The sequence below is a fragment of the Henckelia pumila genome, chromosome 3 (genome assembly GCF_033568475.1).
Source record: "Henckelia pumila isolate YLH828 chromosome 3, ASM3356847v2, whole genome shotgun sequence".
NCBI classification, from domain to species: Eukaryota; Viridiplantae; Streptophyta; class Magnoliopsida; order Lamiales; family Gesneriaceae; genus Henckelia; species Henckelia pumila.
The window spans coordinates 46838327-46855639 of NC_133122.1; the positions used below are offsets into that span (position 1 = coordinate 46838327).

The 17313-nt window shown below is 38.3% G+C and overlaps 2 protein-coding genes across 4 annotated transcripts; one reads left to right on the forward strand and one right to left on the reverse strand.

Moving 5' to 3' along the window:
• The first annotated feature begins 9853 nt into the window (after window positions 1-9853).
• On the forward strand, window positions 9854-13653 carry LOC140892691 (serine/threonine-protein phosphatase 7 long form homolog). 3 transcript variants are annotated; one of them, XM_073301653.1, is made up of 7 exons: window positions 9854-9968; window positions 10080-10128; window positions 11403-12166; window positions 12248-12366; window positions 12451-12538; window positions 12630-13073; window positions 13168-13653. In XM_073301653.1, exons 3-7 carry the CDS (start codon window positions 11420-11422, stop codon window positions 13642-13644), a joined length of 1875 nt encoding a protein of 624 aa, XP_073157754.1. In that variant the 5' UTR covers window positions 9854-9968; window positions 10080-10128; window positions 11403-11419; the 3' UTR covers window positions 13645-13653. The 3 variants fall into 3 exon arrangements, with proteins under 3 accessions (XP_073157754.1, XP_073157753.1, XP_073157755.1); XM_073301652.1 differs by having other exon boundaries at window positions 11419-12166; XM_073301654.1 differs by having other exon boundaries at window positions 12044-12166.
• A 445-nt stretch (window positions 13654-14098) lies between these two features.
• On the reverse strand, window positions 14099-16919 carry LOC140887960 (uncharacterized). Its single transcript, XM_073295607.1, has 2 exons — window positions 14289-16919; window positions 14099-14131 (listed from the first exon to the last, which is right to left on the reverse strand). The coding sequence occupies exons 1-2, from the start codon at window positions 16745-16747 to the stop codon at window positions 14128-14130; spliced, it is 2463 nt and encodes an 820-aa protein (XP_073151708.1). The 5' UTR covers window positions 16748-16919; the 3' UTR covers window positions 14099-14127.
• Window positions 16920-17313: the final 394 nt, after the last annotated feature.

Sequence of the window (17313 nt, forward strand, 5' to 3'; positions counted from 1 at the left end):
CATACTCTCGTACTGAGCGTTTTATGCTCACGTCTCGTACTCTGTATTTTTTGGACACCCTATTCCATGGGGCAGGTTTGCGATTGGATGAGGAGGGTGGATCCAGGAGGGGCTAGTCAGTGGTTGGCCAGCTGGAGCTTCGTCTAGGTTTTATTACTGTTGTTTGGGTTTATACAGCTATTCAATTTGGTTGTATATTATTTGGATAAATTACAGATTCCTTTACTTGGGATTGTATAACGTTTATGGTTTCCGCAGTTTATTCTAATATCTGTTTTAATTAAGTTAATTGCATGCATAAGTTCTGTTTAGTAGACGATCCGGGTAAGGGTCACTACATTTATGGTATCAGAGCATGTAAAAGAATTCTTGGGATTTAGTCTCACCATGAGGTATTTTTGTAGATGACAAATCGTGACGACCGGAGTTCTCATGGCAGTGTTGGTGGGCGTTGGGATGATGCCGACCGGGAGCCTCGTCGAAAACGGCGTCATCGTCATCATGACGATGAGCGTTTCACTGTGCGTCGATTCTTAGCTATGGGTCCTAAGCCCTTAGTTAGAGGTGAGTCTTCGGAGGATGCGGAGAACTGGTTAGACCGCATGGAGATGACTTTTCAGACTTTTCAATACACCGAGGAGCAGAAGGTGGAGACCCTTGGCTATATTCTGGATGGGCGTGCGCGCAGGTGGTGGAGGTTTACTTCTGCACCTTTTGTTGCGGCGAGAGGAGTGGCCACCTGGGCTGAGTTCCGCACAGCTTTCCAAAAGCGGTATTTTCCTCCTGCACTCCATCAGTCGAAGGCAGGCGAGCTACTGAGTCTGCGACAGGGAGCCATGTCTATCGATGAGTATCAGCAGAGGTTCTTTGATCTGCTATCCTATTGCCCCGAGATTGCTGATAGCTCAGAGATGAAGTATAATCTGTTCCATCAGGGCCTTAACCCTGAGATCCATGACCGTGTGGCGGTTGGCGACGACATGTCCTACGAGGGTTTTGTGAGCCGTTGTCACCAGGCGGAGGACAGCATTCGGCGGAACAGGTCTTTCCCTCAGTCAAGGCCTGCTAGTTCTTTGGGTCCCCGTGCCCAAACTTTCAAGAAGTCTGGATCTTCTTCTTCCTCTGGTTCTGGAGGTGTTGTCCGTTATGGTAAGAAGGACAAGTGTGATCACTGTGGGAAGAACCATCCATCCGATAAGTGCCGTAGAGCTTCTGGAGCTTGTTTCCATTGTGGAGAGACTGGTCATATCCGGAGATATTGTCCACTATCTGGGGGAGGCGGTTCTGGATCTGGTTCAGGATCTGGTTCTCAGGCCACCGTACAGCAGAGGTCGCAGGGACAATCTTCTGGGAGTTCTCATTTGAGGCCACAAGCTTCAAGCCAGGTGTTTGCCCTGAGACATGATCAGGCAGTGGAGGAGAATGAGAAAGTCATCGCAGGTAAATTTCTGCTTTATGGTATACCTGCTCTTGTACTTATTGACACTGGTGCATCTCATTCCTTCATTTCTGCACGTTTTGTTAAGAGGCATAAGTTACCATGCATTGCACTAGACGTAGTGATGTCTGTTTTTACTCCGACGGGCCAATCTGCTTTGGCTAATCGTCTAGTGATGGGTTGCCCCTTAGAGTTTGAGGGTAATATTTTGATTGCGAATCTCATGGTCCTGGCGATGGACGACTTTGATTGCATTTTGGGAATAGATATGTTGACTACCTATCGAGCTTCAGTGGATTGCTATCAGAGATTAGTACGCTTTCATCCGGAGGGGAGTTAGAGCTGGTTTTTCTATGGTGAGGGAGCGTGACCTCCAATGCATTTGGTATCAGCTTTGAGAGCCTGTCGAGCTCTAGAGTCTGGCGGGGAAGGCTACCTTATCTATGCAGTTGATTTGTCCGCTGAGAGCATTGGGATAGAGAGCATTCCTGTTGTGGATGAATTTCCAGATATATTTCCTGATGAGATTCCGGATTTTTCTCCTGCTAGGAAAGTCGAGTTTGGCATAGAGTTGATGCCGGGTACTTCGCCTATTTCTAGAGCACCGTATCGTCTGGCTTCGTCAGAGATGCGTGAGTTGAAGAATCAGCTACAGGATCTTTTGGACAAGGGGTACATTTGTCCTAGTGTATCCCCTTGGGGAGCTCCTGTTCTCTTCGTGAAGAAGAAGGATGGGTCGATGCGGCTGTGCATTGACTATCGGCAGCTGAATCGAGTCACTGTGAAGAACAAGTATCCATTGCCTCATATTGATGACTTGTTCGATCAGCTGCAGGGCACATCAGTTTACTCCAAGATTGACTTGAGATCTGGGTATCATCAGTTGAGAGTCCGTGATCAGGACGTAGCCAAGACTGCATTCCGTACTCGCTATGGGCATTACGAGTTCCTAGTGATGCCATTTGGTTTGACTAATGCGCCGGCTATATTCATGGATCTGATGAACCATGTCTTCAGAGAGTATTTGGACAAGTTTGTCGTGGTCTTCATTGACGACATCTTGGTGTATTTGCGTAATACGGAAGAGCATGTTTCTCACTTGCTGTTGGTACTGCAGACTCTTCGGGATGAGCAGTTGTACGTCAAGCTGAGCAAGTGTGAGTTCTGGATGGATATAGTGGTCTTTCTTGGCCATATCATATCCAGGGAGGGGATTTCTGTTGATCCAAGCAAGATTGAAGCGGTACTTAATTGGTCGCGTCCGACGACAGTTGCTGAGATCCGTAGTTTTCTGGGTCTAGCAGGGTATTATCGTCGCTTTATTCTGAACTTTTCTCAGTTAGCTCGACCGTTGATGCAGCTTACTCGCAAGGGTGTGGATTTTGAGTGGTCCTCCGAGTGTGAGAATAATTTCTGTGAGCTTCGACGGCGGTTGACTTCTGCGCCTGTGTTGGCATTACCGTCAGGATCTGAAGGGTATGTAGTTTACACGGATGCTTCTCTTCAGGGGTTAGGTTGTATCCTGACTCAGAATGGGCATGTGATCGCATACGCTTCTAGACAGCTGAAGCTTCACGAGGACAACTACCCAGTCCATGATTTGGAATTGGCAGCCATTGTGTTCGCTTTGAAGATCTGGCGTCATTATCTGTATGGCGAGAAATTTGAGATCTTCACCGACCATAAGAGTCTCAAGTATTTGTTCACGCAGGCAGAGTTGAACATGAGACAGAGACGTTGGATGGACTTGCTTAAGGACTATGATTGCGAGATTAAGTACCATCCGGAAGCTGCTAATCTCACCACTGATGCTTTGAGTCGCAAGGTGCGACTATCCGCACTTCAGATTTGTTCGATGTCTAGTGCGATCAGTGACTGTTGTACTTCAGGTTATACCTTCAAACATAAGAAAGGTATGCATAGTATCCAGATGTTTGCGATATTATCTGAGCCAGCCTTGTATTCGCGGATCCGAGATGCTCAGATGTCTGATACGAAGACCCAGCGTTTAGCTCGTCTAGCTAACGAGGGTAGCTCGTCTAGATTTCATTATCAGTCAGATGACTTTCTGTGTTTGTCTGGTAGGCTTGTGATTCCGCAGGATGAAGAGTTGCGAGAGGAGATTTTGTCTCAGGCGCATCGCACTAAGTTGAGTATTCATCCTGGGAGCAACAAGATATACAAGGATCTACGTACTCGTTTCTGGTGGAAGGGAATGAAACACAGTGTTTATCAGTTTGTTTTGAGATGTTTGGTGTGTCAACAGGTCAAGGCAGAGCACCGACGACCTGGAGGATTGCTTCACAGTCTGCCTATTCCTGAATGAAAATGGGAGTTTATCACAATGGACTTTGTGACCCATTTGCTGTTATCCCCGAGGAACTGTGATGCTATCTGGGTTGTGGTGGACCGACTCACTAAGTCAGCGCATTTCATTGCCTATAGCTGAGAGTACTCTGTGGATCGCATGGCACGGATGTACATTCAGGAGATCGTTCGACTTCATGGAGTGCCTGTGAGCATTATCAGCGATCGGGACCCCAGGTTTACTTCTAGATTCTGGGGGAGTGTTCAGCGTGCGATGGGTACTACTCTCAGTTTGAGTACTGTCTATCATCCGGAGACTGATGGTCAGTCAGAGCACACTATCCGTACTTTAGAGGATATGCTTAGAGCGTGCGTCATGGACTTTGATTCAGCCTGGCAGGATCATTTGCCGTTGATCGAGTTCGCGTACAACAATAGCTATCATACTAGTATTGGGATGGCACCTTTTGAGGCGTTGTACAGGCGACGTTGTCGTACTCCACTCTTTTGGGAAGAAGTGGGGGAGAGACAGGCTGAGGGACCGGAGTTTATCCAGCAGGCGATAGACATTGTTGATCAAATCAAGAAACAGATTAAGACTGCACAGGATCGTCAGGCCAGCTATGCTAATATCAAGCGTAGGCCCTTGAAGTTCGAGGTCGGGGAGAAAGTGTTTATGAGAGTGTCACCTTTCCGCAAGATTCTCAGATTTGGCCTTAAGGGCAAGTTGTCTCCCAAATTTATCGGTCCGTTTGAGATCTTGGAGAGCATTGGCGATTTTTACCACCGCATCAATCCAGTATTCACGACGTGTTCCACGTATCTCTGTTGCGACGGTATGTGGCGGATGAATCTCATATTCTGCAGCGGTCTGAGGTTCAGGTAGACAAAAATTTGACTTATGTTGAGAAACCTCTTCGTATCCTGGATTATAAGGATAAGGTTTTACGGAACAAAGTCATTCCTTTGGTTTTAGTCCAGTGGCAGCGCCGAGGCACTGAGGAAGCTACTTGGGAGCTTGAGGACAGGATGCGTAAAGACCATCCTGAGTTTTTTTGATTTTATTCTTAAGTTGTATTCAGTTGTAAACTCTGTAAACGTTGGATTTGAATAAAGAATGTTTCTGATTTTTGTATTGCATTCGGTACTTAAGATCTTATTTCGAGGACGAAATATCTTAAGTGGGGGAGAATGTAGTAACCCGTACCCTAATTGAGTAATTAAAGGATTAATGCTAATTAAATAAATTGGGTATCGGACGGATCGGAAGCTCCGAAGGCACGATCGAAAGCTCCGATCAGGATCGGAATCTCCGATGAGCGATCGGAGGCACCGATGATATTACGTCATCCATGACGTATGGTTAGATCGGAAGCTCCGATCAGGATCGGAAGCTCCGATCACCCCTATCCGGAATCAACAAGTGATATTTTGACACGTGGCAGATCAGGATCTTCGGAAGCTCCGATGGCAGGATCGGACGTTCCGATCGAGGTTCGGACGTTCCGATCAAGGATCGGAAGTTCCAATCGTTGTCTATAAATAGAGGGCCGAGGATTCATTTCCAATTGCCAATTCCGAGTGTTTCCCTCTCCTTTCTAGTATATTCGAGTTGTTCTAGCCTTCCTAGGCTTGACCCAGCGGTCGGCGAGGCGTTCGATAGTCGTAGCGGAGTTGTGCCCAAGTTCTGGAGGCATCTACATCAAAGGGCTAACGACGGGCGAAGGTATAGCTTTTGCTTCCTATAAATATTTAGGAGTATGCAATAGCTTAGTTAAGGCTTTAGAGCACTTTAATGATAGTAGTATCATTTGGCAGTGGCGTGGACCTAAAGTTGGTAGAGCTTGCACTGTTTTGAGGTACGAAAGTACTATTCGAGATATCCTGACTGAGTATGCATGTATTATGTGACTGCATGATTGATATGTCATGATATTATGCTGCATTCATTTGCATATTGCTGTTATCTCCTTCGAGATGTCTATTAGTAGGGTTGTACCCTATCCTGTTAGTGGATGGACTTCCATCGATTTGGGTCCGGCGTATCCACGGTTATCTCGGTATGGGAGCCACCTCCTGAAGCGACGGCACAACGTGCTACATACCAGGGCCCGGTCTATCTCTGTTATCTGATCCTTGACCTCGAGTTATAGGGAGTTCACTTTGCATGCATGTATACTCATACTCTCGTACTGAGCGTTTTATGCTCACGTCTCGTACTCTGTATTTTCTGGACACCCTATTCCATGGGGCAGGTTTGCGATTGGACGAGGAGGGTGGATCCAGGAGGGGCTAGTCAGTGGTTGGCCAGCTGGAGCTTCGTCTAGGTTTTATTACTGTTGTTTGGGTTTATACAACTATTCGATTTGGTTGTATATTATTTGGATAAATTACAGATTCCTTTACTTGAGATTGTATAACGTTTATGGTTTCCGCAGTTTATTCTGATATCTGTTTTAATTAAGTTAATTGCATGCATAAGTTCTGTTTAGTAGACGATCCGGGTAAGGGTCACTACAGCTTCGGGCCGTCCGATCGTCTCATTGAATCGTCTGATCTCCGCCACGTGTCAATCCAATCGCATGCAATCATGCACCTGTCCCGAACACTGTTCGGACCGTCCGATCTCGCCCTTCGGGTCGTCCGAACCCTGTCCGGATGACGTCACCAATGACATATTAATTTAGGACAACTGGCTGGGCTATAGTTTGGATCGTCCGAAGCCTTCAGAGCCTCCGAAGCCTGGCTCCGTCCATGTTCGGATCCTCCGAACTCTAGTTCGGATTGTCCGAACCTTCCGAACCTTACCCACCATTTTTGAGTGTCCTGAATCCATTTCTGAACTCCGTTAACCCAATTGAAATTTCCTTAATTATGTTTTACTTAACCTAAACATGATTACACGATTAATTACGCATTAATTGTTAATTTTGGATACGGGTTACTACAATTTATCTCTATGATTCAGGAAGACTTATCAGGACTTACAAGGATTCGTTGATGCCGATATGGGTGGTGACCTAGACAGAAGGAAAAATACCACTAAGTGTGTGTTCATATTAGGTGGTACGACAGTAAGTTGGGTATCTAAACTGCAAAAGATAGTTGCACTTTCGAACACTAAAATTGAGTACGTTGCAATAACGGAAGCAAGCAAAGAGATGATTTGGTTGCGATCATTTCTAGAGGATATGGATCAGAAGCTTGAGGATAGAACATTACACTGTGACAGTCAGAGTGCTATTCATTTAACAAAAAATCATGTTTATCATGCCAGGACAAAAGCATATACAGGTTCGGTACCATTTCATCAGATCAGTTTTGGAAGATGTAATCTTAATGCTTGAAAAGATTCCTGGAAGTAAAAATTCAGCTGACATGCTCAGAAAGATGGTAACCAATGACAAACTGAAGTTGTGTTCAACTTCAGTCGGGCTGCAAGTATAAGAGAGGAGGCATGAGCTGCTGCATTGACTGTGTGAAAACATGATTGAAATCAAGTCTTAAAGTGAAAGAAATGTTGGGTGAAAGAATGGTGGTTAGCAAGTGGAATATGAATGATTGATGGTTGGCTGTATGAATGATTGTGTCTCATTCAATGAACGTGACTAATTTTCATCCTCAATTCATGAGTCAATTTTGCCTATAAATAGGTTGTCATTTGCCTTGAAAACCGTCTCATTCCAAAGCTCTTCTCTTCTTTTTAAGATCAAAACAAAGAAAATACTCTGTGTTTATTTTCTTGTGCGAGTTAGAAAAATTATTTCTCGGTTATACTCGGGGGTTGCGATAGTATGAGAGAAAGTCTTTTGTATACACTTGTAATATTTATCCATAAAGAAAATATTTGCAGTAAGTCCGTGAACATAGCCTATATTGAGTGAACCACGTAAATCTTTGGTGTTCTTATTGATTGTTTTATTCCGTAGTTTTATTATCGTCATGATCGCTTCGGTATAATCCATAACAACTAAGAGTATTCGGCTTCCCATTCTACTCGAGATTCATAAATCTAGACAAAGCAATGCTCAACTTCTCATAATCCACCTCAAACTCACCTCCACCCTAAGAAAAACCAACATAACGCAATCAGGATACTCGAACTCAATAACTGGCATCTTCCCTCTAACATGCATGTTGAGAATACTAAAATCCGCAAAGTTTGTTAGCCCCATCAACTTCTTCAATTCTTCATAGCCTAATCCGTCTAAAATCCTTGCATCCCACCCAAGCCTCGCTGCGGCCACATAAACGACAACTGCAGCGTGCCCAACATCATGATTACAATATCTAAATGCCTTCTCTCCGTACTTCCAAGCCTCCCGCCAAAAAATAGACGAGAACCCAATCAAAAAAGAATCTTTGCTAGGATGAAGTGGACATGCCGCAAAATGGGACTAAATTTTTAGACCGCGACAAAGGAGAGAAATTGATCCCCAGACAATGCGAAAACTGAAAGCTTTATATGGATTACTGACTGAATTTTCTGAAGTTGTATCCAACTTGATGGCCGACATGGTCGCACTGACCAAGCTTTGGGTTTTATGAAGAAGATCTTCTCTTATTTCCGGGAAAGAGACGATCACGACAAACATATGTAGGAGATTAAAATGATTTATTTTCACTTCTTTGTGGTTTTCAATTCAATTATTTACATTTTAATTGGAAAGTTTTACAGTTTTCTTGGCCATGAGTAGCGTAGGCAAACGTCCCATCTTTATTATGTACTAGCAGAAAAAGCACACGCGTTGCGTGTGATATGCTATATGAATTTCATATTTTGTTTTACTTTATATATTTTTTATTTTTAAATTTACTTGATTTAGTTATAATTATCTACAAAATGAATGATATATAATGAATCATAAGTTTGTAAAAACATAAAATAAATGATATATACAATAGTTCATACTTTAACTATTAGCCAAAAGAAAAACTAAAATAAATGAGATATTATACAATAGTTCATAATTTAACTATTAGCCAGTAGAAAAACTAATTTATATATAAATCTTACAGAATACATATTTTATTTATACAATCAAGGAGAAAGAAAACATAGATAAAATTAACTCAACTCAATTACGTGGATGATTGACCTAAATTTTAATAAAATTGTTCCAATATTGGTTTAAAAAATTTGCAAAATTAGATAGCCACTAACAGTAGGCCGTAGAAGGATTTCGAGATAAATAAACATATACATTACCTATATATCAGAATATATTTTGGATCTACAAAGGCACAAACAATGTAAAAAAAGATTTACTCTTGAAATCCATAAATAAAAAATATATAAATGGCTTTTCTGTTGATACATTATATCGAATAGTTAGTTCGCAAATGAAAAATAGAAAACAATAATTTGATACAAAATTTATCACTTAAATAATAATTTTTTTTTTGGAATATGAAGTAATAAGCTTTGACAACAATAAAGACTTATATTAATTAACAATATAAAGAAGAACAAAAGAAACATGATTTCTGGGTAATTCACAGGGTAAACACGGAGAATTAATTATGACAGCAATTTTCGGTTCCTATGTTGAAATTTAACGACTTCAAAGTTCGTAAAGTTACAAAAAAAATCATAAAAAAAGCTAAAATTTGAATATTGATTTAAACAATTGACAAAGGTAACCTCAAATTCAAGTATTATTCGATAATCTTCTCCAAAAAAAAAAAAAAACGAAAAGAAGCAGGGAAGATCCCATTAGATTTAACCATTCTGTCAATAATCATGATAAATGTTTCAATCAAGGGGTTTTTTATTAAATTAATATATAATAAATAAAAATTAATAAAAATATTGCATTTTTAAAAACTTTATCAATTTAGTGTAATCCGGGACAGTCTGTCCCGGATTTAGTTATAATATTAAAAAAAAAAAACTCAGATTAAATCGAGTCCAAAAAAAATCGGCTAGAAAGAAACTGCTGGTCTAGCCGATTTTTTTTTAAATAAAATGAATAAGCTGTCTTATCGGTCACAATGACCGATAAGACAGCACTCTGAATCCGGAGCAGCCTGCTCCGGATTCAGAGACGCGTGAATGCATTGATAGGACTTCACGGGCTTATTGATGCATGTGAGTCCCTTCACATTCCAATTATTGATGCATATATTTTGTCCGTGTATCCTCTTCCCTTTCCATTCTATTCGCTTATATATTCGAATTTCTCGATCATTTTTTTCATACTTTCTCCGTCTTTGTTAAAAGGTAACCATTTATGTTTATGTTTAATTTTTAGTTTATTGTAATAAATTTATTTTGTTATAATGTATTTATTTAGTTGTATATTTTGTTCTAATTTTTTAAAAATATTGTCAGGTTATAATTTAATTCGACGGTTGAATTTGTCTTCGTAAGCAGTTAACAGGTAATTATTGTAATTATTTTCTTACGATTCTATTATTTGTTAATTTTGGTGAAATATAAAATGAATTTAATTTAGTTACAAGTTTTCTTTACGTATTTTATGCTTAGTTAAAATAGAATTTATAATTTTATTTAATTATCTTAAGTATAGAGTAATTAATTTATTTATTTTAAAATTATAGCGACACAATTTTTTGATTTTATTTTATATAGACTATAATTGTTTTTTGTTTTGCGTGATCTCTGCAATATTATATGTAAGATATAAGATACATTTGTGAGTTGTTAATAGTAAACTAAAAATACATAATTAAATCTATTTAAGAAAAAAATAGTATGTGAATAAAACTTCATGTATTAAAATCATTAGTAAGTATCATAGTATGTGTTATTTTTTTTTTAGTTATTTAACTTCGTAATGATTTTTTCAAAGATTATATTTTCAATTATAAAGAATAAAATGATTAATTATTATTATATCAATTAATTAAGTAGATATATACGAATTAATTGTTTGAATTTAAGAATAAAATATATTATAATACAATTAATAATTTTGAATGTTAATAATTATTTCGACAAAGAATTATTAAAAATAATTAAAATTTATTAAATTATAGTAAAAATTTAAATATTATATTATTTATTACATTTTTACTAATTTTAATTTCCTAACCCAAAGAATAACTAAAATATATAAAAATTTTAAATTTGATAATAATATAACGAAATATGTATTTATTGTAATAATTATATATTTAATGTTAAATAAAGTTAGTAACTATCACAATATTATTGTCAAAAAAACAAATATATTATAATAATCAATAATAATAAAAATAGTTGCTGGATAATAATTACAGTAACTACAAACTTAATTATATTATAAATCTAAATTAATTATTAAATAATTTTTTGAATTTGTAAATATTTAAAATTGAAGAGTATTGTTGGAAAAAAAAAATTTGTCAAGATTTTTTTTTTTTTGCTTACTTCTCTAACCTCGTTTAAATTTGAAATTAATTTATAATATTAGACAAAAATCATTAGTAGGCATGAATGTGTGTGTGTATTTTTTTAGTAATTTAAGTGTATAATATTTTGTTAACATATTATGAGTCGAATCACAAATAATAAATATTATATTAACCTTTAATTAACATCATCAACAAAATATCATTTGCTGCTAATGAAAAATTGCATAAATGTAAAAGTTTTTATCGAATATGTCATCAGTTATATTTGGATATTAAAAGTAATTTAATTTATATCCAGATTTTATTAATTGCAGGATGACCGAAAATGTAGATAATGTGTTGTACTTGCAAGATAGACATATTTTGAATAATATCAATGCCGAGAACATGGATTCACTAATACCTCCACGTCGTTCCGATCGTTCTCTATGGGCATTGTATAGTGAAGGAATTCACCATCGTGTTCGCCTATGTTTGGCGCGCATGGGTTTTTATGGTATCTTACAGTGTGGACCAATAAAATATTATGATCATCACTTGCTTACAGCCATGGTAGAGAGATGGCATCGAGAAACCCACACGTTCCACCTTCCCGTAGGCGAGACCACGATAACCCTACAAGACGTGGCAATGATTTGGGGTTTGAACATCGATGGCATTCCCATCACTGGTGCAGATACCGCGTACACTAAAAATGAGTTGCAGCAACGCTGTTTATATTGGTTGGGTTTCATGCCCGAGGATAATAAAATCAAAGGTGGACACCTTTCCCTCGGCGCTATACGAAAGCACTGTCTTGATCATATGATTCAGGATGACAGCACAGATGACGACGTTGCAAAATATTCTCGTTGTGTGGCATTACTGATTATCGGTGTATGTATGTTTCCGGACTCAGAAAGTTCTGCTGTAAAGCTTATGTATTTACCATTTCTTCAGGACATCGATAGAGTGAATACATATAGCTGGGACTCGGCTGTATTGGCCTATCTTTACCGAGAATTATGCAACACATCCATGGAGTCAAAGAGCGATCTATGTGGGCCTCTCCAAATACTTCAGGTACAATTATACTTATATAAAATTTATATATGTTTTGGTTAAATTGTTGTTATGGAAAGTGTATATTTTATATCGTTGCAGATTTGGGTGTGGTCACGGATTACACTTTTAACTCCGGATAGGGTACAACAAAGTCATCTGGCATCGGAGCAAGTTGTCGATGTGCTTCAGGGACTACCGTTCCCACCTTATGGCGCAAAGTATTCTTCATAGGCACTTAATTTTTAATATGATTCTATTATTTATTATCAATGTCCTATATTGTCTGCTTATTCATATCATAGGTGGAAGCGTGGGTTTTCATGGGTGCACACTGTGCGTCATTCTGTTCGTGTAATGAGAGATATGCTTGATTGGATGGTAGACGGACATGTAATTTTTGACAACACCTATTACTATAAAAATATTTTATAAATTGTTTTAAGATAAACATGTTAATATTTCTACTTTACTTTTTCGACAGTTTAAATGGACCGTATATGATATGGAGTCACCAGAGTTGTCTATGTACCTTGAGGGAGATAGAAATCTCCTATGTCGATCTGCATGTCCTCTGATAAATTTTGATATTATTGAAATGCACCGACCAGAGAGATGTCTTCGACAATTTGGAATGCGTCAGGGTATTCCCCCACCCGCCACTAACTACGACATATTTCATAAATTGACACGACAAGGGCGACCCAATTACGATTGGGATGCATTTCACAAACAGTTTGTGGATATGTGGACTGATAGATATAATTTTGTCATGGGCGGAGAATTTTTCATACCTGGTACACCTGACACCACGTTGGAGTATATTAGTTGGTACCGGCGTATTTCTCATATTTTTGTATCTCCGACGCTGGTACCTACGACTATGGTTGGATATCATCCCATTGATGGAAGATACCGACAATCTTTTGTAAGATGTGTTACATTTTTTCCCTATTTTATTAAATTTAAAATAACTTTAATTTTTCTAACATGAACATTCTCTTATTTTGTTTATTATATAGGAACAACAATATCAGCAACAAGGTCATGTGTCTATGTCGCAACATCCAACGTGGACACAAAATGAGGGTGAAGCCGGAACTTCTACGACAAATCATCCCAGGTACACACAACATTATGGGGACCTCAGACCTTCGACAACAAATACTACATTCTATACTCCGCCTATGATGTCGAGTTTTAGAGGGTATGATCATGACTTTCACACCACATATGCTGGTAGTTTTACACAACTTCTACAAAGTGACTTTCGACCATTTATGCATGACATACGCCCTCGATTGAATATATCACCGATCCCATTTCAAGAATATTCTGATATACCAATAACTGAGATGTCTGTGAGTACGGTTGGTCCCGGCACAACTCCTGCACAACCACGGACAGAGGGAGATGAGGAGGAGAGGTATGGTCGTGGTCGCAGAACAATTGTAAGACCTAGTTGCGGCACTGGTGGTCATCGTTATCACCGTCATTGACAATTTTGTCTTTTGATTCCATGTACATATAAAAATATTTATGTTCTAAAAATATTTTGTTACTGAATTCTTTTCTTTTACAATATATATTTAAGTTTAGTACAAAATTTATATTTAGATATAAGTTTACGTACAAAACCTCATTTAAATATTCACGTTGAATTATAAAATCTATATACATATTTAATAGTATACAAAGTGCATTATTTTCTATTAAAATGTATAGTTAAAATATTATTACTAAATCTTTTTTTAAAAAAATATAATTCAAAGACAATTATATGATTGCAAAATATTAACAATTAAGAGATTGCAAAATATTAGAATTAATAATAAAATTCTTATAAAGCAGATGTGCAACATAAGTAGAGTTAATATAAAATATTTGATATCCAAAGGATAAAATTTAAACAACGAAGAACTTATTTTTATGATAAATTGAAAATCTGTAGGTTGCATATCCACGTAATTATCTCTCAAGTGTCACCTACATGTAATGAGAACAAAGAAAAATATTAGGAAATTATTGAAAAATACGAAAACAACATAAATATAAATATTATATGGTGAGGAGTGATAAAGATTACATTAGTATATCGTTGAATTAAAAGTTACATAATTTAACATTATAGATCTCATGTTACCTCCCACGTCTCTCTCTGCCAGAAGATTGATCCATTTCATTTCTAATGCGGGTCCTACGATCTCTACCAGCTCTTCTCCTCTCTCGTCGAACTGGATTGTGCTGTAATTGGAATGTTGGTTCTTCCCAATATTGTTCATCATGTACAGGGTAGAATCGATCATCATAAGTGTTCACATATTCGCTAAGTGTGTACCATGATTGTACAAGTTGTGAAGGATCTAGTCCAAACCATTTTGATGCGCATATGACATGTGAACAAGGGATTCCAAATATTGTTGTCTTCCCACATGTGCAATCACGAGTAGAAATCTTAACAGCTTGTATGTGATGTTGGCTCCCCGGTCTTGCTCCTGTTGCAACGGATGCTGTCTGATCCCTTTGGTCAAATTGTACAACCCTATGTTCAATTGACTTTCTCGACCACTTCTCAAATTTTTCGCAAGCATAATCAGTCCAAGGTTGATGTTTTTCAATCATTTTTTGACTTCGGCCACGTCTTTGTATGAAATATTGCACGCATCGCTGTAAGGTCAACTCCACTATTGCGGTAATAGGGAGTCGTCGAGCTCCTTTCAACACACTATTTATACACTCAGACATATTTGTCGTCATTACCCCTCGCCTCCATCCACCATCATGAGCAAATGCCCATTTCTCTTTCGGGATTCCAGACAAATAATTGAAAGCTGCTACATTTTTTGATTTGATTGCTTCCATTGTGGCGTTGAATTTTCCTATTTGATGTTGTGTCCCTGCTTCCCAACATAAATCCTTCAGATGAATGTTTTTGAACCTGTTATTGAAATTAGAACACACGTGTCTCAAACAAAAACGATGGACACCACAAGGAGGTCTAAAGTCAGGGAGATCTTGCACCGCACTTGTTAAACCTGCATGCCTATCAGATATAAGACACATTCCTCTACAGCCTCGTATAACATATCGTGCAACATTACTTAAGAACCAATGCCAAGACTCGTAAGTCTCTTCATCGACCAACGCAAATGACAGAGGTAACACTTGGTTATTAGCATCCAAAGTCACTGCAATGAGTAGTTTGTGCTTGTATTTCGTGTACAGATGTGTGCCATCTACACTGATTATTCTACGACAATGCGAGAAAACATCTACACACGGTTTGAAGGCCCAAAATACAAAGTTCAAAACTTGGGGATGGTCGTTTGGCCGAAGATGCTTCCACTGTACAATAGTTCCTGGGTTATAATTTGACAAAGCACCCATATATTTAGGAAGCAAAGAAACAGAGCTTTCCCATGTACCATATACGATCTCCACTGCTCGCTTCAAACTCTGCCATGCCTTAGCATACGATATATCATACCCATATTTTCCTTTGATACTCTCTCGGACATACTTGATCTCGTATGCAGGATCACAACGCACAATTCCAAAAAGTGTGCTTGCTACCATACTTACGTCAAGGTTATGGTGATCTATACCCACTTGGCTAGAAATGCATGTATGCTCCCCACCGTACTTCGTTATCATGAAAAACCCTATATTCTGTTTGAATGATGCTCGAAGTCCCCAACCACAGTTGCCACCTTCAGAAAAGTTCTTACACTTGATCTTCCATATTGTTGGAGAACTTTGGACAACAATATATTCACGTCTCGCAATTCGAACAGAAAAATCCTTCACAGATGCTATTAATTCGGTTTTGTTCTTGAAAACCATTTTCACACAAAGTTCCGGCCTCTGAGGATCGTAAAACTTAGTCCGAGATCTAGATGATAGCCCAAATGTATCGGGAATTTGTTCATCATAAACTGTGTTGAAAAATTGAGGAATTTCGCGCATAACATGACCATCGCGAGGAAAATTATGTTCATGTGTTTCCCCACCATAGTTTGGGACCTGCGACGATGTGCCCTCGCCTTGACGTGCATTCATCAATTGGGTATCATCTTCACGTAGTGTGTTGGCACGGTCATCGTCTTCCCCATCATTTGATGCAACATCAAGCTCACTATCACTACTTATTACATTGCGAGAACTGTCTGCAAACGGATCATGCACCTCTGTAATATTTCCTGCGATTGTATCCAACATATTTGCTCTCCTCATATGATGATCCGAAGGCCATGGATTTAAATCCCATGACAGTGTTTCGTTATGGACCCATCCATGATATTCTCCTGCTGGAACCATGATATGGTGATCCCAATTGCCAGCTGTATCAATTCCAGAATACAATTGCGTACTATCGACGCCAATGTGATGTGCAGAAGTTTGTGCCTGCTCATTGAAATCTATTGTGTTCATACCTTGTGTTATCTCTGGCATGAACGACTCATGATCACAACCTCTGACGTCGTAAGATACTGGAGATGATTCAACATACAGGTAAAAGCAATGTAATAACGGCGAATCAAACATGAATTGCAGACTATCATCATCTGTGATGTACACATGCTCTTCGATATGAGGAGACATCACTTCATAAGAATATTTTGTTGACAGTTTAATACTGAATTGCGATGGGTCAATTTGTAGGAGACAATGCACTTCATCCAACAACTGAAAAAATGTAATAGAACGTGGGATTTTTGCGGGCCTAGTTGCTGGTATGCTATACCCGACCCTCTCATTGTGGACAACGACACAACCACCTATATAGAGCAATGCACTCACGACATCCATTTTTGTATTTAACAAAAAATATATAATATCAGCATCCTTAAAACATATATGCTACTACTGCTATTATTACTAATATTAGAAAGTAATTATCATAATTATTTTGCTATAAATTGTATTATTGGTTGATTAATTTTCTTCGGATTTAGACTTCATTTTTTTATTTTTTTGGACAGAAACCGTTCTGGAGACAAACTCAGGAAATAGAATACTAACCTCAATAGAGTAGGTATGATATTAAATCCAAATTCAACGAATTGGGCAAAAACCTGACAAAAAATTGAAATGTATAATCACAAGTCACACTTAAAAAATAAAATAAATTAATTTGCAAAAAATATGCTAATACAATAATTAAAAGT

Excerpts from the sequence above, each read along its gene's own strand:
- LOC140892691 (XM_073301653.1), top strand. The coding sequence starts at position 11,420 with ATGACCGAAAATGTAGATAATGTGTTGTACTTGCAAGATAGACATATT. Across the intron at positions 12,167-12,247 it reads GGCCTCTCCAAATACTTCAG|ATTTGGGTGTGGTCACGGAT; the intron begins GTACAATTATAC and ends ATATCGTTGCAG. Across the intron at positions 12,367-12,450 it reads TTCCCACCTTATGGCGCAAA|GTGGAAGCGTGGGTTTTCAT; the intron begins GTATTCTTCATA and ends TTCATATCATAG.
- LOC140887960 (XM_073295607.1), bottom strand. The coding sequence starts at position 16,747 with ATGTCTCCTCATATCGAAGAGCATGTGTACATCACAGATGATGATAGT.